This window comes from Adiantum capillus-veneris, chromosome 1, assembly GCF_014529385.1.
Source record: "Adiantum capillus-veneris isolate H3 chromosome 1, ASM1452938v2, whole genome shotgun sequence".
NCBI classification, from domain to species: Eukaryota; Viridiplantae; Streptophyta; class Polypodiopsida; order Polypodiales; family Pteridaceae; genus Adiantum; species Adiantum capillus-veneris.
In genome coordinates this window covers 159,723,995-159,744,749 of record NC_140931.1, presented here as the reverse complement: position 1 = coordinate 159,744,749, position 20,755 = coordinate 159,723,995, and the positions used below count along the sequence as shown (strand labels likewise).

At 40.7% G+C, this 20,755-nt stretch overlaps 1 protein-coding gene across 3 annotated transcripts in view; it reads right to left on the bottom strand.

The window, feature by feature from the left end:
• The window catches only part of LOC147465902 (uncharacterized), a 98,418-nt gene extending 94,526 nt beyond the window's left edge, over nt 1-3,892 (bottom strand). The window contains exons 1-4 of one of the 3 annotated variants that reach the window (XM_086522653.1): nt 3,205-3,269; nt 2,480-2,553; nt 1,617-1,850; nt 1,383-1,541 (exon numbers count right to left, since the gene is read on the bottom strand). In XM_086522653.1, coding sequence (XP_086378779.1) covers nt 1,383-1,541; nt 1,617-1,847 — 390 coding nt within the window. In that variant the 5' untranslated portion in view covers nt 1,848-1,850; nt 2,480-2,553; nt 3,205-3,269. Of the gene's footprint in view, nt 1-1,382; nt 1,542-1,616; nt 1,851-2,479; nt 2,554-3,204 lie in introns of all 3 variants that reach the window. The other 2 variants (XM_086522658.1, XM_086522666.1) reach the window with 2 other exon arrangements.
• Between the last annotated feature and the right edge of the window lie 16,863 nt (nt 3,893-20,755).

Here is a 20,755-nt window from a genome sequence, read left to right as displayed (position 1 = left end):
GGCCAAGCTACATGGACACACATCTATCTCATGGTTACGATGTGCCATAGGCCAGATACGCACATCTTCACACCAGCTTGGGATTGAGACAGGTAGATTCAGAGGCATGCCAGCAGACAATAGGATATGTCAGTTATGCCATGCAGAGCCAGTGACACAGTTTCACTACATATGTCACTGCACAGTCTACTATGAGATACGGGGACGCTTTCACTGTTTATTCAGAGATGGTTTTGACTCGTTAGATAGAGTCATGAGATATCAGGATCAGAGATGTCTCGATTATTTCTACTTGAGATACAGAGACATAGAGACTCTCTATTGAGAGGGCACAAACAGAGACAGTCCCAGAGACATCTCAGATTTCTTCAGTCCGAGTACCACAGAGGCTCAGTTCCAACCCATACACTCACCAGTGGTACTCTCATTGATCGAGCTATAGATTTGGGGAGATCGAGACGACCACGACTGAGGAGGGGAGCCACGCAGCACTGACGGAGATTGCGGCAGAGGATCCACAGGATTCTAGCACGACACCCGGAGTGTCGATCAGGATAGACCTCATGCTACTGCTATAACGTATCATGGTGACACTTATCCCCATTTTGTACCTTTGTTGCATTATACCATTGCTCAGCTTACCACCCACCCATAGGAGTCGATAGCACTCCTATCTCAATTTCTAGTTTGTAGTTTTCTTTGTTTGTACCCATACTTGGTACTAGACTCACCATTGTAAGTTGTAACCAGTTTGGTCTCATAGGTCATTTTGGCCTTTTGTAGACGTTAATATATCATTTCATTTCATCTCTCTCTCTCTCTCTCTCTCTCTCTCTCTCTCTCTCTCTCTCTCTCTCTCTCTCTCTCTCTCTCTCTCTCTCTCTCTCTCTCTCTCTCTCTCTCTCTCTCTCTCTCTCTCTCTCTCTGATGTCCTGTCTCTTAGTACCTCAGTGATCTCTCTTCTCCATAGGTGTGCCTTTTTCATGTGTTTGGCATTGCAGGTGTTCTAGATCGGAGTCGAGGTAACCACCGGATCACAAGCCAGTTCTGTCTTCATTGCATCTTCCACTGCCACCTTTGACATGATGATGCGTCTGGAATATCCCCACTTACAAATCCATTTATTGAGATAGTTCATAAAGACCTATGATTCTTATCCTAAAGCTAATTTAGCAACACTATCCTAAAGAGAAACGAGGCTGAGGACCCACTAATGCGCAAGTAGAGAAATACATTGTGATAAAGCATTTCATAAATCATCATACATTAATCAAGATACAATGGAGATACGGTATAGTCCACATATTGAAAGCAATAAACCTAGAAAATACAAGTTTTCAGAAAACTACAACTCTCATCAAAACTTGATACAAAGCTCACACCTCTAAGCTGAAGTCAATTTTTCTTAGATTCCTTTCATCTCGAAAACTCATCCTTTCTTTAACTTCCTTGGCGTGTTTCCTCCTCTGTTTTCCAAGATACGAATCAAGGTTACTTCTCTTCTGTAGCTGTGAAGGAAGTCCTCCGTTAATACCTGCAAGCTGCACAAATCAATGTAGATGACGAGGGAAAATACATACTATGAACTATTTAGATGGTAAGATGAACAGTTATACCTGATCCATCACATTTTTAACTTCGTGGTAACAGCCGTCATTCTCATTTTGCAAAACTGCAATATCTGCTCGTAGCTTGGTGATTATCTGGCGTTTCTCCTCCTCGATTTTTCTCAGCTCTTCTCTCAGCATTTTGATTTCAAGATCTCTTTCTTCAACTATATATTCGGCTGTTTGTGCTCGACGTTTTGCTTTGAGCAACTCCATGTGGAGCCTTTCTTCAACCTGCATTTGCTGCTCTATGAAAGAGATTTTTTTCTTTCATTTCTTTGACGTGAATGCAAAAGATTTCCTTTGTTGAAAGTCAAATATCAAATTCTTCTAGTTGTATACAGCATGAATGCGTAATGGCTAGATAAAACCAATCAATTGTCATCAACATTGATATAATCAGACTCCTGTCTGGTGATTGACTTACAAATTACACATGAGAAATCACTTTCAATGTCTCCTTTCCCTCTAATTATCACCCTCCTTAGCGAACAATTCCCCACCTTAATCTGACTCATTACACATGAGAAACCACTTTCAATGTCTCCTTTCCCTTTAATTATCACCCTCCTTAGGGAACAATTCCCCACCTTAATCTGACTCAATGATCATGCTGACTACGGGTACGTTCCAACATGTAGAATCCAGGAAGTGCCTCCAAACAAGGAGTATTCCGATTTTGTAAAGATGCAATGGGCCAAAAGAGGTACCACACAGCTTTCAAATACAACGATCCGAAATCAAAGTGATTTAGCTGAAATAGGAGGAACCCTCAGCAAAGCTTGGAGCATGGCTTCTTTACAAAGCAACTTGCTTACGAACTAAAGCATATACTACCCAAGAAGCAAGTGAAGATTAACTAGAGCTCTCACCAGACAGAAGAGCTTGCTTCCATTCCCAAAGCACCTTACAAAAACCACCAGCTGCAGCTGCCCACCAAGATCTCCTGCTATACATTTGCCAGGTTAGTTCAGGCTACACACTTTCCAATGGTCACAAAAGGGACCTCAACTGCCATGACAGGCACATCGAAGGCATATCCAATATGATTTCAAGTACAGACAAAACGAAAGATCACCAGGAGGCCGCCTTACACAGAAATAAATTTTATGTTTGGCGAAATGACTACATAATCCTTTCTTCCCTATCTAATTGATTGTATGAGCTCCTTGCAACTTCCCATGATCAAATAAAAGAAGTAGAAATGTAGCTTCCTATCTTAAACAAGCAGCCAGCATACTAAACCATGGCACTGGATAAACAGAGAGTTCGGTGTAAACAACTTGCAAAAAAGTTGACCGATAGAGTGTTTTTTGCCTCATTTCTCAGATGTTCACGATGCTCCCACTACCTGTATTTTGCTACAATTTTCACCTCTTGTTTGCTCCTATGCTCTGCTTGTAGAAATCAGGACAACTACTAATTGATAGGGGTTGGGATATCAACGAAATCCATTCAGCTCTTTTTTCAAAAGCTATGACAGTGACCTTGACTTCTGTTTAACTAATTTAAGAGCAAGAGAACACGCACTTGTACTAGCCTCCTCGTGTTATTGCGATAGAATGGTATTTGAGAGTCAGACCGTCTGAGAGCATACCTTAAGATGTGAATACCTCCAACGATCGAACGCTGATGCAAGTTGAGTGGCAGGAGAGGGTTCCCCATCTTGTTTAGCGGAGTTTGAGATCTCATGAAGTATCCTTGCAATTTGCGAGTTTGAATTTGTGTCTGGGCATGCCAAGCCAAGAGTAACATGGGATCTTTGGGGAGGTATATAACCATTGGCATGCCATGAATCTTTGCAGGGCTCTTCTTCTGGGGGCACTTTGCCCATGGCATTTAAACCAACACATGCGTTCGCAATCTCCACACTGCTAGGAATCTCCACACTGCTAGGAATGCGCCCAACAACGCTGCTGGGGCCTGCGAAGGACCGTCGGAAATTTGAAAAGGAAAGCAATGTCCGGGTTTTGTCCTCATCTTTCTTCTTCAGGTGGGTGGGTTGACTGTGTCGAAGCTTCACCATGATTACGATGGCACGGATTTGTGACAGAAATGGATACTGCACGCCCAAGGAAACCCTAGAAAATGGCGAGCTTCAGCTGTGTCAATCCATGCCGCAGAGCGAATTAAGGACCTGAGCTTCTGCTAAACAATGGCTCCTTAGAGTCTGCCAATCGGGCAAAGACGTGATGCGTTCAAGGTGGCGCGCTAAAACAGATAATTCTCGTTGCAGAGACAGTTGAAGGGTGCGCCCGCCGCGCTACCTGCCGGCCATCGTATGAAATGAGCAGCTCTAGCCTCTACAACTCTCAAGAGTTATAATTTCAACAAAAAAAAAAGACTCTCAAGAGTTTGCAACTGGGATAGGGAGAAGGGAGCAATCTGGCGGGTGTTGCATGCAAAGAGGCACTAGGTGCCTGCCTTATACGTGGCCGCCAACAGCAGTCCTTGAGCTGCTTGGGGTGGTTTGGTTAGCGAAGGGACTTCACTGTAGTGTGTGATCTCGTAAGGTCGACTCCTACTATCCAATAGAGTTTTAATCTAGGTTACAACAGAACAAGTATGGAATGTGAGGAATCTACGAGGACTCTGGGAAATAGAATTTTTAAATGGAGCCAGTAGGAAATATGGTGTTTTTGCATTGCCTAGTCTTTTTGGCCATGGGTAAAATTCAAACTTGATTTTCTTACCTTTTAAAATGCACCTACTGGAGGCAAAAAAACTAGAAGTTTCTTAAAATTATTACACACAATGTATTAAATTTTTATTTCTCTTATACCCACTTTTGTCCCTAGCTTAAAATTGAAGCACCCCTACTTGGTCATGGTGTTCCTTACATCCACAAAGGCATCTCTTTAACATCCACAAAGGCATATCTTTAACTATTAAAGCGCCCCTCTTGGTCATGAGGGGTGCATATTTGTTTTCTTCTACATAAATTTTTGATTGATTAGTTATTTTATCAATAGATTTACCTTGATTCGGATGCGTTTGACATGTATTTCCTTATGGATTATATGCGTGGACTTCTGGATCCTTGTTTTACCTCTATGTTGATACTCAAGTGCAAGGGTTGGATGTATGTTGCTATGGTACAGCGCTATATGCAAAAGCTTCTTATGGGGGCAGAGACAAAGTTGCGTTCTTTCCTTGGTTTCATGGATTTATATGCACTATCTTGGAACACTAATGGATTACAGTCTTCTAAAGTCAGAGGTTCCTCATTCTAGGCTCTACCTACTTTGTATGGTGGCCGGTTCGGTGGCAAACTACCAAGAATCAGGCTTATAGTCTTCTAAAGTGAGTCGTTCCTCATTATGGGTTGTGCTTACTCTGTATGGTGGCCAGTTCGGTGGCTCCGAAATGCAGAGGCCATTGAATGATGAAAGTAGAGATCGAATGGGCTTGGGGATGAAAGATATATATATATATATATATAGAGAGAGAGAGAGAGAGAGAGGTTCAATGTCTACTTCTCCCGCCCTTGCTCCTCGCAGAATAGCTAGCTTGTAAGGTAGCCCTGTACCATCCTCTTCTACATGATGGCCCCCGATCATCCCATCACTCTCTCTACTTCATGTAGCACATGGCTCCTTCAAAATTTATCAACTCACCTAGAAAGCAGTTGTATCCAAATTTAACTAGTCCCAATGGTGATGGTGAGAATAGTAATATGATTGACTCGCTCACTAATCGGTTCTCAAAGATGAGCTATGGAGGAATGTCAAAGGGGGAAGACATCTGATGTGAGCACATAGCATTTAAGGCACGAACCAATGAAGAAGAAAGTCATGTACAAAAACATTGTGCAAGACGATGATGGCCACTACCATGTGAGGAGACATGGGGTGTGCACTTGCCTTCATGGCAAGTATGATCAGCATGGAGTTGCCCTTTGCCAAGCTAAGGCCCATGAGGATGGATGTGAGGGCTCACAACTACCCTCCATGATGGTGCTCCTCAATCCCCTCTCTCTTCATGTGTAGGTAACCAAAAAGCCTTTGATGTTCTTCTTTGTGTCTCCAGAATATACTACAAGATTTTTGTTTCTTTTTTTAACTCTTTGGCATGTTTATTAACTCCCCTCACATTCATATTTAAACCCTATCTTGAGACCCTTTCACATTGGCCAGTCTCTTGGCTCTGATACCCTTTCTATAATGACCGTCTTGGTTGTCTCAACCACCTTGGTTGGTCCTAACATTCTCCCTTCCTCCAAGAAAATCATTGTCCTCAATTATTAATCAAGAAAAATATTTATGAACAAAATTATATGATTCAAATAAGAGTTAAACCCTTACAAGAAACTATAAACTTTTGGATGACACGTTTCCTCAATCTTTTTTGTTTCCTATCTAGTATCATGTCTAGTCTATAATCAACATATTTTGAAACTTATATAGCAACAATACCATCATCAAATTATCATCTTTGCAAATACAGCACTTTAATTTATTGACATAAATACTTGATAAACTCGACATTGTGGAGGTAATTTGAGTCCATAGGCAACTTCACTTAACTTTTTATTTTTTTTTGCAAGGTCCTTGAGAAAGCTTATGACACTTTCCAGTTGACCAAAAAGGTAGATTTGCAAAAATATCATGTCTCCTTATTTAAAGACTCTAAATGATTGTTTTTTATCAGCATATGTTCTAGCCCCATCAACAACTTGTTTAATTATTTTTTTGGCTAAGGTTAATAAATCTTGCATCTTTGTAAGAACATTTTTGCACTTGGGAAACTTAACTAAGAGCCTCATATCCCTAGAACTAATGGTGTTATAGCATAGCTCATCTCAAATGGTGTATATCTTGTAGCTTGATTCTTCACTGAGAAATTCAAAAATGAAGTTGGAGTAGATCTACTTGATGAGTCAAACAATTTTCAAGAAAACGTGGATCAATCTTAGGCCTTACCGATTGTAAATAGGGGTCCTCTTACTAAGTTACATTTATTGCTTGAAGCAAAGAAGTCTCTAAAATTTATAAAACCCTTATTATTTATAATTTTTTATATAAGTGTCCGCCACAATGTTGTCACAACCTTTCATATAAGGAATATCCATATAAAATTCTTACTTTAACTTGGGCCACCAAGTTTGACACACTCTCAAATTTGGTCCAGTCTAATATTATGCTAATTCATAAACACCTTAAACTATGCAGCATAAAGATAATGAATCCAAAATTTAAGAGCATAAATTATAACATACAATTCTAGCTCATATCTAGGCCATTTTTGTTGTGTTGGTGGGTATCATCTTGACTAAAAACTACCCCTACTGCATTGCTACTAGCATATGTGTGTAGACCAAGACCTTTCTCACAATCTATAATTTGAAGTGCTAGGACAGAAGTAATTATTTGCTTAAGATTTTCAAAACTTTCTTGTTGCAAACTAATCCATTTAAAAGGGAGTTTAGCTGATCAGTTATGAAAGTTATTCTAGGTTGGTGAGTTAGCGTTAGTTGAGATCAGATTGAGACTTCAAATATCAAATCATGAGAAACTAAAAAGAAATACAAGATTGGAACTAAGATGCAAATATTGGAATTGAAGTATAAACTAAAATTGGAAACTCGACTGGAATATATTCATATCAATGTAAGCAAAGTACAAGAGTGTGAGCCAAGTATGCTCTAAGCTTAATGATTAGAGTTACAAAAGTACAAGAGCGTCAAGAGCTCCGAGATACTAAGCAGTGAGATAGTGATGAGAAGTCATAGTAATCAATCCCATAAAACCGAGTAGTGAGCCCTTATTTATAGCCATCGGACTTGACCTTTGACCTACTGTGTACTGTATCAATTACCATAGTAACTGGCCTTGATAACTACTAGCCCAGCTGCCCATCTGAATCTTTGTTTGGAGGCTATTCCTGTTGTTTACATTCCCTAACCCCTTTCCTTGAAGTTTGTTATATTTCCAAAATTTCCAACATTTGTTTTCATTGAGTCAAGCAGTGTTAGTCCGGTCGATTGTCTTTTGTTTTGTTGGGATCCTTCGAGGCATGTCAAGCACTCTTAGTGGCGCACTAGAACTCCCTTGATTCTCTCTATGGATCAACTAATAGAGAGCTTCCTACTCAAGCTGGTCCTTGTGCACAGTCTTCATTTCTACCTCATAGGGTGTTAAGGCATGCCAGGGCAGTGTTAGTCCGGTGGATTGTCTTTTGTTTTGTTGGGATCCTTCGAGGCATGTCAAGCACTCTTAGTGGCGCACTAGAACTCCCTTGATTCTCTCTATGGATCAACTAATAGAGAGCTTCCTACTCAAGCTGGTCCTTGTGCACAATCTTCATTTCTACCTCATAAGGTGTTAAGGCATGCCAGGTCTTTGTATCAGGATCATACAATGTTTGTTTGCCCCTAGTGAGTCTGGCACTGGTCAGCTTGTGACAATAAGAGGCTATGTGAATCCAGCCTTCAAGAAGTGTTTGGTTACACTTAATTCCGGCTTCAAAGAGAATTTCAACCATCTCCCTGAAGTGGAGTCCAGAAGTTGTTCTATTTTCCAACTCCTTTTCTGGGATTTTGTAGGCCTCAACTGTGAGTTGGAGAAGCTTAATTAGTGATCTTGATGAGTTTTTGTAGCTGAATGGGCCACTGCCCCATTTTCAATTTGAATGTCTGCAAGGCGTGTAATAGGTCATCTGCTTAATCCTTCTTTGGGGCTTCATCCAAGACATGATTCCATGATATCCATTCAGTGGTAGCACTTTCATACCATTCCCTTAGCTCATCAACTATTTTGATATACGCCTATTGATTAGTTGGCTCGGTATATTTTGGCTATAATGCTGGAAAGAACCTAGGGGGTTCAACCTCTTTAGCAAGTAGTGCATCATGACGATTAGAGAATCTAGAACGAATTCAATGAAGTTCATAACTATTTGATTCTCCCGTTGCATCATCTTTCTAGAAATTCGAACTAAATGATAGAGGATTTTGAGATTCATCTCCTACTCTTTGAGGGTCATTCTGGTATGTGGCCCTGAGCTACTGGTGGCATTGCATTCCAAGAGCAGCTTGATTTTGTTATCAACAACCCCCTTGCAATTTGCAACTTAACCATTGTCCTTGATCTTTGTTTTGATATCTTTCATGCATCTCTATGTATAGCATGTCCAATTGTAACCCTAAAATGGTGAGATCAACAATGGATGGGTCCTTGATGTGTGGGTTTATCGTAGTATCATCAGTTGTGAGAAACCATTCAAGTACCTGATCCAAAACTTGAACACAATTGGGATGTGGTGGCAATTGACGAACCTCTTGATCATGGAAGTTTACCAACTTCTAATCCTGAACCATTCTGCGAGCTCCTGCAAACTGCATCTGGAACCTCTCCAAATTTGTATACATTGTCTCATCATGGAGAAATTCCAAAATCTGAACAACCCTTTGCTTCCTCAGATTCTTGTTTAATGTTATTAGGGTAGTAGTGTAATGGGGGTCTGAATTTGAATCTGAATCAGAACTAGAGTCAACCATAATAACTTTACCCTTGTCCTAGAGTAGATCTATTAGCCTATCTAAAACAATGGCTTTCGTTGTATTCAGTGGAATAAAACTAGACTTCATCTGCTCTTTATGATGGGTGTCTAATTGGGTCTATTGTTGTTGCTACTGTTGATTTTGACCAGACTATGTTTTTATCTTCCAAGTCAGACTTCATGGATTCAACTAGATTTTGTAATTCCTCCATGTTCAAGGTAAGGTTTCCCCCAGTATCAACTATATCAACTAAGGATTGGTAAATATACTTTTTTGCGATGTTCTGCTTCACAGTTTTATGATTTGCAAGCAGCAACCTCAAGGTTGTTTTCTTCTCATCCATCCTCCCCTATAGCTTTTCTTTTGCCTTGACTGCTACCCACCTCTCATCCATTATTATTTGGTTGTCACTTTTGAGTGTTACTATTTCTTTCTATTGTGAAGCGAGCAGCCTTGCACCCTTGTTGTGTTCAATAGATTGCTCTAACATCTAGGATTTGAGTTGCTCCACTCCTTCTTAGACTTTTCTAGTTGAGTTAGTGTTTCTTGAGGTTCTATTTGTAACGCAATCACTGCTGAATTGGAATCTGTTTTTGAGCTTACATCATCTCGTTCATAGCATTTACAATAGTGTTCCATCAAGACATCATTGTAGCCACACATTTGTCAGTAATGGTATCCACATCAGTTTGACAGCTTTCATATACTATGGGAGGAGTCAGATAAGGTATAAGTGCTTATCTTCCTATTAAAAAAGAATTTTCCCATGAAGGGAATTTGTATGTAGCTTATGCAGCCTATCCATTTGAGTTAGCTGCTCTGGGGCTCGAGTGACAAAGGTTAATTGAGTCTGCACTGCACCTTTCTTTCCATTGTCAGCAGGTGGAATCTGTTCATTGCTAGTAGTCTTATTTTTCTCAGTAGATGTTGGTGGGGTCTGAGACAATTCAATGGGATTATCTGCCAAAGTTCCTTTGTCCCGACCCACCTCTACAGGCTTGGTTGGAGTCCTCTATTTTGAATTCAGCTGGTCAGAATATCCACTGTGTGTTGCCTGTTTTCTTGTGGCTTGGTGCCCTTGCTAGGGCCAGCCTTAGTTGTGCCAGCTTCTACTTTTGCTGCAGTCCTCTTTTCTCTTATTGTGACTATGGCCAACTCAGCGCCTTGGTCAGTAGTGTCTTGTTCTATCTCTTGGCCTTTAGTTGTGTCTTGCTCAATATCTTTACTGATTTGTTCTACTTTCCCTGCAACCTTGTTTCTGGACGTTTTGTACATTGGGGTGAGCTGGGATAAATGTTGCCTAGTACAAAAATTGCCATGCATATCATGCTTTAAAAACACTTTGGGAGTTCACCTTGATTGTCTACTGAATTAAATTGTTATGCAAGAGAGTGGCTAAATTGATTTGTGCCTTGGAATCCTTGAGTTGCACCAGTACCATACCAAATAGTTTTTATGCAACATATGTGGGATTGTTCTTCAAATAAATGGCCTCTAGAATGAATTTGTAGACTGGTTAGAACTCCAAAGCAACCATTGGAACTCCTTGAGCTCCCTATTTACGTTTCTTTGTATCATGTTCATCTTCTCTCAGATACTTGTGAACTTCTTCAGATGAAAACAGTTTTGCTTTGACAACATATGGCGATTTCAGCACATGAGACAGAGTTGATAGTACTACAGAACCTTTGTCTGGATCAAAAGTGTTAACCATGATGATTACTACATCAAAGTCCATCCTAGTAGCTTCCAATACCACTTCTAAGTCTCAGACCTTCAAAATTGTTTGTTCAGCTTGATGGAAAACATATTTCCCAATACTATTATGTGGTACCAAATGTGCACGTTGAGCATGACCGAGTTGTTCTTCCATTCATGATATTTTTTTATAATATTATGTTGGATGATCCTTGTCTTACCATATACATGTGGTAGTGATGTGTGTGAAGACACTTAGGACCATCCGGGCATTTTTTCCCTCATTAGGAGGTGTTTCCCCCCTTGCATTATATATACGCCCATCACTCTAGGGCTATCTATCTTTCCATTGCACACTAAGTAATACACTCTCTCTTGTGTGCCTTGAGCTTCCTTTGTCCTCTCCAAGTTGTGTGTGTTTCCCTGCAACCCTAATTCCAACCATTGGTATCTTAGCAGGTTGTGTCTGAGCTTAGTTGCCAGCAGCTTCCAGCACATGCCTGCTCATTCTCTCCAATTTTTGTGATCTATGGCGAGCGTTAGTAGGTTGAAAAATACTTCGAGAGAACTCGTAGAGCTTGGTCTGCTCATATTTTTCATTTGGGCTCATTTTGGCCTTCGTTTCCACCACAAGAAATACTACACATGCTATTTTGTCATTTTGGGTCGAATTTTTGTCAATGCCATTTTTTGCATAACATGTCCCTTAAAGTCTTCTATGATTTGTGCTAGATAGCACATCTTGTTCCCACTCTGTTTCTCCTCTTTTTGGACAATTTTCACATCAGGTGTAGCATTTGTCATGGTTGACAATAACATATATGGGTTCAAGATGTTTGCTCTGTTGAGGATAGATTGGATGGGGACAATTACCCTACGTGGGCTTATATGATGCAACATGTCAAAGGACGTTTGGAATATTGTGCAAGGCATTGATGTACGTCCTATTTCTGAGGATGTAGGCGACGTTGAGGATGTTGCAGGTTTTCGTGGTAGGATTGCTACTGCGAAAGCTGTTTTGTTTATGGTTGAGCAAGCTCATTGGGATATCAAAGATGTGCATGCTCATGCTTTGAATGCATTTTTTGTGAAGCGCACTACTATTAATCAGATTCGTTTAACAAAATTTGCAAAACAGGCTTAGGATATTTTGGTTGGTCTTTATGCAAGTCGCAATGAGGAAAAAATTGCATTGCTGCGTAAAGAGCTGGAGTCAAAGATTATGCATGAGGAAGATGAAATGGACACTTTCCTTGCTGGTGTCAAGGATATCTATGAGAAACTTATTTCTGCAGGTAAAGTCATTTTTCTACAGGTGAAGTCATTTTTTACAGTTCCCTTGTGCAGACCATTCTTGATGCGTTGCCAGATTCTTACCATACTTTTCCTAGTACTTGGAGACTTATCACCCAAGGACATTCAAAAGTTGTCAAGTTTGTTCATTATGACATTGCTATTGCAAGAGTCATTTTCCACAAAAAAAACAGGGCTAAACAACGTGCAGTTGAAGAGGCCTTTATTGCTACTCAAAGAAAAGGTGGTGATCGCAATGTAGCCACTTCTCATGGTTCTTTTGCGAGTGGTAAATCACCTGTTCCTGATGGTTCTCCTAGCATCAATTTGTCTGGGAATTTTGGTGATAAGGGCAAAAAGAAGATGCGTTGCCACTATTGTAAAGCTAATGATCACTTGATCAAGCAGCAATGTCCAAAATTGAAGGCAAAAGAGGCTAGATCAACTAAAGGGTCCAATACAAGTGCACTTATTGTAGAGTCTTTTGTGAAAGGAGATTGTGATGTTGATGTAGATGCAGAGTGGGCTTTTAGTGTAGAGTGTACTTATGATCCTGTTGTCCATGATGCATGCATGTCAGTTGGTGCACATTCACATGTGTGGTATTTTGATAGTGGTTCTACAAAGCACATTACCTCACATCATGATTTATTTACCTCTTTTGAGTCTATCCCTCATTGGAATTGAGCCACTTGTGCCAACAACGCCTCTTATTCGATTCAGGGAGTTGGAAAGATTGTTCTTACTATGGAAAATGGTAGTTCTTTCACACTTGTTGATGCATTCTATGTACCTAGGATCAAGAACAATCTTTTGCGTATATCGGCACTTGCTAGACTTGTTCTTATAGTCAAATTTGTGGATGACAAATGTATAGTACATGATCTCAGTTTTGGTGATAAAATTGTTGCATTTTCGCATTTTATGCCATGGGCTATATAAGCTCACTTTGTATGATAAGTGTGGGCAAAATTTTGAGAATGTTGTTGTGGATTTTAAGGCTATTCACATGCAAAACTTTGGCATGCACATTTTGGGCATTTGAATTTTGCAAGTTTGTCGCATTTGCAAAAATCTGATATGGTTGCTTCTTTGTCGCCTATTGAAGCACCTGTCAAACATGTTTGTGAAGGCTGTATTTTGGGTAAGATGCAGCGTTTGAAGTTTCCAAAGGATGGTTCAATTAGGGTCACATACAGGTTAAAGCTTATGCATAGTGATGTTTGTGGACCCATGCAAACTCCGTCCTTGGGCAATTACCTTTACTTCATGACTTTCGTTGATGATTACTCTAGGCATGCATGGGTGTATCCACTTAAATCGAAGTCCGAGTGTTTATCTGCTTCAAACAATTTTTGGCTATGGTTGAAAATGTCTCAAAATGTACAATGGGCACCCTCTGTTGTAGATCGCGGGGTAGAGTATATGTCTCATGAATTTAATGCATTTCTCGCTAGTCGTGGGATAAAACACCAATGTAGAGTGTCGTATACACCTCAACAAAATATGTTGCTGAGAGGGAAAACATGTCACTTACGAAAATGGCACGATGTATGGTCAAAAGTCAAGCTTTTCCACACTCTTTTTGACTTGAGGCCATCATGTATGCCACAATGTGCTTAACAGATGTCCTGTGAAAGCTTCAAACTCTATGACTCCATATGAAGCATGGCATGATAGAAAGCCTTCTATTGAGCACAAGCGTGTGTTTGGTTGTTTGGCATATGCTTTGGTGCCACAAACATAGCGCAAAAAATTGGATGATAAGGCTGTCAAATGTATTTTTGTTGGTTATAGTGCTGAAAGCAAAGATTATAGGTTGTATTATCCACAAACAAAGTGTATTCTGGTTTCACGAGATGTTGTGTTTGTAGAAGATTCTATTCAGCCCTTGTTGTCATTTACTAGAGACAGTAATGTAAGCTCACATGACATTTATGACACTATGTTGCTGATGTAAGTCCTAATGTAAATTTAGATGAGGCAAATGTACTACCTATGGGGGGTTTTGAAAATGTTACAGATCAGTCTATTCCTTATGCACATGTACATGATGTACTTGATGAGAAAAGGGCTGAGAATGAGCACGCTAGAGGTATCCCAAAATGGTTGGAATATGTTTTGCGTGACAGTAAATTGGATGCACCTTTGTCTAGTCATACTCGTTCAGGTTCTTGCCATGCATATTATGCATCAAATTGTTATGCGTTGGCTATGTCTAGCTTATGTGATGTTGAGGAACCTCTGCCTTTTGATGAAGCACAAAATTCAAAAAATTGGATGGCTGCCATGCAATGAGAATATGATTCACTTATAGAAAATGACACATGGACTTTATGTGAATTTTTCTCTTGGCAAAAAGGCCTTTGGTACAAAGTGGGTTTACAAGTTGAAATGCAAGCCAGATGGTGAGATTGATCGCTCAAAGGGTTATGCACAACAAAAAGGCATAGATTATGAAGAGGCTTTTTCTCCCACTTATTGTATGACTACTGTGTATTTTCTATGTGCATTGGCAGCTCATTTTGGTTGGGATGTACATCAATCATATATTGTTACTACTTTCTTGAATGGTGACGTATTTGAGGAAGTTTATGTAATGGAGCCTCGTGGTTTTGTCATTAAAGGGCAGGAAGATAAAGTGTGAAAATGTAAGAAAGCTTTGTATGTTGCAATCTCCTCGTGCGTGGTATGAGAAGGCTCACACTCATTTGGTCAAATGATGCTTTTTTGTAACAGTCCAACAGAAAGCACATTGTATGTAAAGCGTGTACTTTTCATTGTCATTCTCTATGTGGATGATTTGCTGAGTGATCACTCGAACAAATGAGAGACATATTGCTGATTTAAGACTAATTTGAGGGCTAATTTCTAGATGAAAGATTTGGGGTAGTAATGCAACGTTACTTGGGTATACAGTTTAAGCAATGTGATGGTGGTATTGCCTTGTGTAAGACAAGTTACATAGAGGCATTGTTATGTAAGTTTGGACTTGAGGATTGCAAACCTATTGCCATTCTCATGGAAACGGGTTTAAAATTGAGTCTTCATGATGCTGGTGACCCTGCCAATGTCACTCTTTAGCAAATTGCCATTGGCTACCCTATTTATGTATGCAACACGAGGCTAATTATTCAGTTTGTAGTCTCACAGATCAATAGATTCATGCATAGCCCAGGGTCTAAGCATTGGCAGGATGTCAAGAGGATTTTTTGCTCCTTGAGTGGCACTTTACATCTTGGCTTGTATTATCCCAAGGGGGGGGTCATTGCCGCCATATTTGCATGCTTTTTCGGACTCAGATTGGGCTGGTTGTTTTAACACACGAGTGTCCATAAGTGGTTTTTGTTTCATGCTTGGCAGCTCATGCATATCATGGTTGATTAAGAAGTAACCTACTGTGGCCACTTCTTGTTGTAACATTGAGTACATGGCAGTCTTCATAGCTAAGTTTAAATGTGTATGGCTCAGATCCCTTATAGTTGATTTGGTGTTGGACAGGACATTGCCAACACTATCTACACTGACAGTCAAAGCGCATTGGCAGTTGCAAGGGACCCAATTTTTCATGCTTGCACAAAGCACATTGAGGTGCATTACCGCTATGTCAGGGAGAGGCTCTTAGCAGGAGAGATTAACTTGGCTTATGTGCCAATGCCGAAAAACCTTGCTAATCTTTTCACAAAGGCATTGTTACGTGAGAAGTGAGAAGCTTTCCACAAATCTTTGGGCTTACTCCCCTTTATGGACTAATCATGTCCTCATGGTATGGCACTTCCTTGTACTCTATGTGCTAGCTCTCGCATCACTCCTAGGGGGGATTTGTTACCATATACACGTGCTAGTGATGTGTGTGAACACACTTAGGACCGCCGGGGCATTTTTTCCCTCACTAGGAGGCTTTTCTCCCTGTGCATTGTATATAGCCCATCACTCTAGGTTTATCTTATCTTTCCATTGCACACTAAGTAATACACTCTCAGTTGTGTGCCTTGAGCTTCCTTTGTCTTCTCCGAGCTGTGTGTGTTTCCCTGCAACCCTACTTCCAACACCATGCATCAAAGTCCATCCTAGTAGCTTCCAGAACCACTTCTATCTCTTAGCTTCAAAACTGTTTGTTCAGCTTGATGAAAAACATATTTCAAGATACTATTATGTGGCACCAAACATGCCTGTTGAGCCAGACTGAGTTCTTGTTCCATTCGCTCAATAGCTTGTTCTAGGTTTTCCTGCATCCACTCTAACAGTTTCTTGGTCTTGCCCATTTTTTAGTCTTTTGAACAGTCATGTGAGAAGGAAGACTCACATGTTGTGGTTGAGGAGTAGACACAAGAAATCCTAGGGGTGTCAGGCTTGGTTGTGAAGCTGGTAGAAGTGGAAGGAGAATGCAAGGTTATGGCATGCTCTAAGGGTAGTGTAGAGGGTGCGGGCACAAAAAAAATTCCAAGAAAGGTGCAAGGCGTGCAAGTCTCTGAGGGTAAAGTGCATGATCATGCACTCTATGCATAGTTATTGTCATAAAATCTAATATCTAATATCTAACCAACCCAAATGATTTTCTCATATTAAATTGATCACTTAATGTGGGAGAATAAACGGGAACAAGTGTTAAGATATAGACATGTGCTTATAGATCTATCTCAACACGGGGCCAATGGTAAAGGGGTCCAAATGAGAGATGGTCTATCAAAGAGCAAGGCTAAAAAATGGAGCATAAGACCTTAGGGTTAGCTTCATTGAAGACCTCCAATAATGTGTGTAAAAGGCCTTTGACCTTAGGTAAGCTAGGGCTGAGCTTGAGGCGCGGGAACCCGACCCAGCTCGAGGTGCTTGTCCTGCTTGTCATGCTTGATGATTAAGGTGCTTGAGATGCTTAATTATTGATATGCTTGAGGTGCTTGACATGCTTGAGATGCTAGGGTTGCACTTGAGGTGAGAACCCAGCCCAAGCTTAAAGTGCTTATGAGCCAAGCTTGTGGTGGGAACTAGGCCTATGCATGAGGGGCTTGAGGTGTCAAAAAGTCAAAGATTCAATCCCCACAAGGAGGGGGCGAGCCCTACATGAGGGGGTATGAGAGAGAACACCCACACACTCACACAAGGCATGCATGGTACAAATAAAGCAAAAGGGACACTTGTCAAGTTCCTCCTCAAGTTGCTCTCATGGTGTGCCTGAGGCCTATTGGTTGGCCACCCAAGGGGTCCAATAATAATTTAGGAGATTTAATTAAATGATTTAGCATTTATCTATCCCTCTCTCTCAAAGGGGAAAGGGGGACACTTGTCTCAAGGCTACCCTTGCTGCTTGTAATGCCTCCTGCTTGTGATTGGCTAGGCCTGGAGGGGTCCAATGAGCTTCAAGCATGAGCTACAAGGGGGGGTCGACCCAAGCAAGCTAGGGGGTTGCTTAGGGGCTATACTCACCCACACACACTCACAAACACTCTCATTGTTTGCTATGCAAAGTGCAAGAGCTCCCTCTCCTTCTCCAAGCAAGTAGAGGTTGAGAGCCTACACCAACACTCTTGGATATGGAGTGCAAATCCAACCAAGAGCCATGCTTCAATGCTTAAGCTTTCCATCTCCTTCTTCTTCATTACTATGCTATTATGTATGCTAGAAACAAGAGTTATGATAAGTGAGGAACTAATTCTTTCTCCTACGAAATGTTTCTTCTTCGTCTTCCCTACCCTCATTCCCTGCTAGCTCTCTCCACCTTCGAAGGTGTTTGAGGTCTTGGGATAGTTAAAGCTTTCTTCAAGTTTATGTTATGTTTGTGATGCATGAAGCTTTCCATCTTCATTGCATCACCTAGGTCACAAGGAACACAAAGATTTTATTGTAACAAGTCTCTCTTAATGGGAGAAATCATAATACAAATGCCTATTGGAGGGGGGACCGGCTCCACATAAATCCGGTCCTCAACTGCTGTCATGTTCTCTAAATTCTCTCTCTTGCAAAAGTATTGTTCATGCCAAGTTAACTAATTGCTATGATTATGTTGCTATCTTCAATTATGTTCACCCGCTATGCTCACAAAGTCATTTCTCAAAAGTACTCTCATTAATTTCCACTACTCTCAAATTAAATAGGCCAATTTCATTACAGTTATCCTTATTCGCGGACTCTACGCATAGTTATCCTTATTCGTGCCATGAATGCTCCAGTTGCTTGCATCCTTGATTTGTCAAGCCACCTATTCATTACCTGAGAGATTCTATCTGTCGTTGTTTCATTTATTTTCTACTATTGACTTTTGAAAATGTCAAACTCTACTAGTTGTTCATTTGTCTGGGTCAAATCTAAAATTACCCCCAACCATTCCCCTAGCTACACAAAATCTCGGTCTCCCTCCTGAACTAGTATGATATGAGATAATTCAAGTGGTTCATGTTTTGATTCTGAGTTTCACCACAACACGCTGCGCACAAATCGACGCGGATATTGACGAGATGGAAGCTTGTTTTAAAAGTAAAATGCATCGGAATAGTCGCCGGTATCGTGTTGTCAGTATATGCACCGGTATATTTGCCGTCAGAATAAGCAATGAAAAGAATGTTGGAATAAATGCATTTATATGCGTTGGTATGATATTTTTCTATACCGATGTCTATTCCGAGGTGGATACTAGTGTGTATACCAAAATCTGTACCAACGACAAAACTTGCAAAAAAAAAAAGGGCAGAGAGGGCTGGGAGCTGATGGTGCATGTATTACAGTAGCACAAAACAACCCTCTCTGTCCAAAGGAAGAGCGCACAAGCAACTGCACTCCACCTATATCTTGACTCTAAAGAGCGAGTGTATACAGATTAGCAAAATTGTAAGAAGAACAAAACCACAAAATCAAAAGCTTAATCATGACAAGTTCCCAAAAGCATAACCATTATGTCGATTCCCAAACCATAGGCACAACGGCATGAAGATCTTATAGCCATAAATAAAACATGATTCGAAAACTGCAAAACCCTAAACTTAATCGACTTGCCATACCATAACCATAACTTGCTTGTCATACCATAACCATAACAGCCATACCATCATTGCAAAACCATAACCAGAACCCTAATCTGATTGCGAAACAATAATCAAAACATGATTTCCATACCATCATTGCAAAACCATAACCATAACTTGATTTCCAAACCCTAACCATACCATGATTGCCATACCATCATTGCAAAACCATAACCACAACTTGATTGCCAAACCATGACCATAACCTCTATGCCATACCATAATTGCAAAAACCATGACCATAAACTAATTCTCATACCACAATCATAATCTCAAACGGAATGCAAAACCATAAACATAAGCGTGAAATTGTACATGTATACAATGAATGAGTAAGACTGTATCAAAAAGACCACAGCTACAAAAAAAAAAAACATATATGGAGGATGTCACCCTCATGATAATGCCTCCCAGTCGAGGTTCTCTCCCTCCTTTTGCAGCTGAGTCAAAAGGGCTACAAGTCCATGCTTGTACCCATACTTCTCCTCTTGGCATGTCAGAGGGCGCTTCACAACAACTTCCTGCGAAATTAAAGTTTAATCATGAGATAAATCTTCAAATAACATATATATTTTTGACAATTTAAAGCATACATATATATAATATTTACAAACTCATGTCGAAGTTTGTTGTAGCCTCCACTTCCAAGATGTGATGCTCTAGCAGACTCCAAACGTGCTCTGGTTGCATCTCTTTGCTACTGAAACCTATCAGGATTGTCTTGTGTCTCGTGTGCAATCCCCGCCCACACTCCTCTGCGTCCCACCATGACGTTTTGGATTGTCGTCCTTGTACATGTCTCTCGCCTCTGACCGATGGTGTGACATCGTGGCCTTCGCCATGCCCAAACCGACTCATTCAAGACTGGATCGTATCCCTCTTCCAGCGTGTACTCTTTGTGAATGGCATCGACGATGTAACTCTTTCTTTTATCATCTTGATTATCCCAAATCTTCATCACAGAGTGGCCAAATTGAAATATAGCGAGCTACCGTATCCTCTGTCGCTTGGCCTTTTCGACCCTATCAGCCACAACAACCCCATCCCTACTCTTGTACACCTTGCTAGGATCATGCTCGTGTGATCCCCAAGGTGTACGTGGTGTGCAAATCGGTGAATTATCTACTGGAGAGAGTGGTGGACGCTCTCTCGGTGGTGTGGATGCATCGATAAAACCGCTACTACAGCAACCACCACCTCGAGAACGATGCATACCTGGTCTCGAAGATGAACCGCCCGTCAATGTAGGGGGGAGGTGTGGGGCCGATCGGTGTAGGGGGCACACTAGTTCTAGGCATAGGGGCGGTCTAGAGGAACCAACTGCCCAAAGGTTCTGTGCATAACTAATCTGTGCTGGTGTGAACTGTGTCAAAAAGGAGCCCATCTGCTTGGGTGACATGGGAGTGACAAGAAAACTAAAACTAGGAGAGTATGTATCATCGTCATCGACCATGGCTATAGATACACAAATAACACAAATAAAATACGTTAGTTTACATAAGAAATGCTTAAGCAATACAAATAACAAAAAAACAAAGCTGCAACACAACTGAATGAATCTATCCAGTATTGTAGACTAATAAAAAGAGTTTTACAAAAGAGTTCCTAGCAAAAATCAGTAGCTAATCTCTCATCTTCTA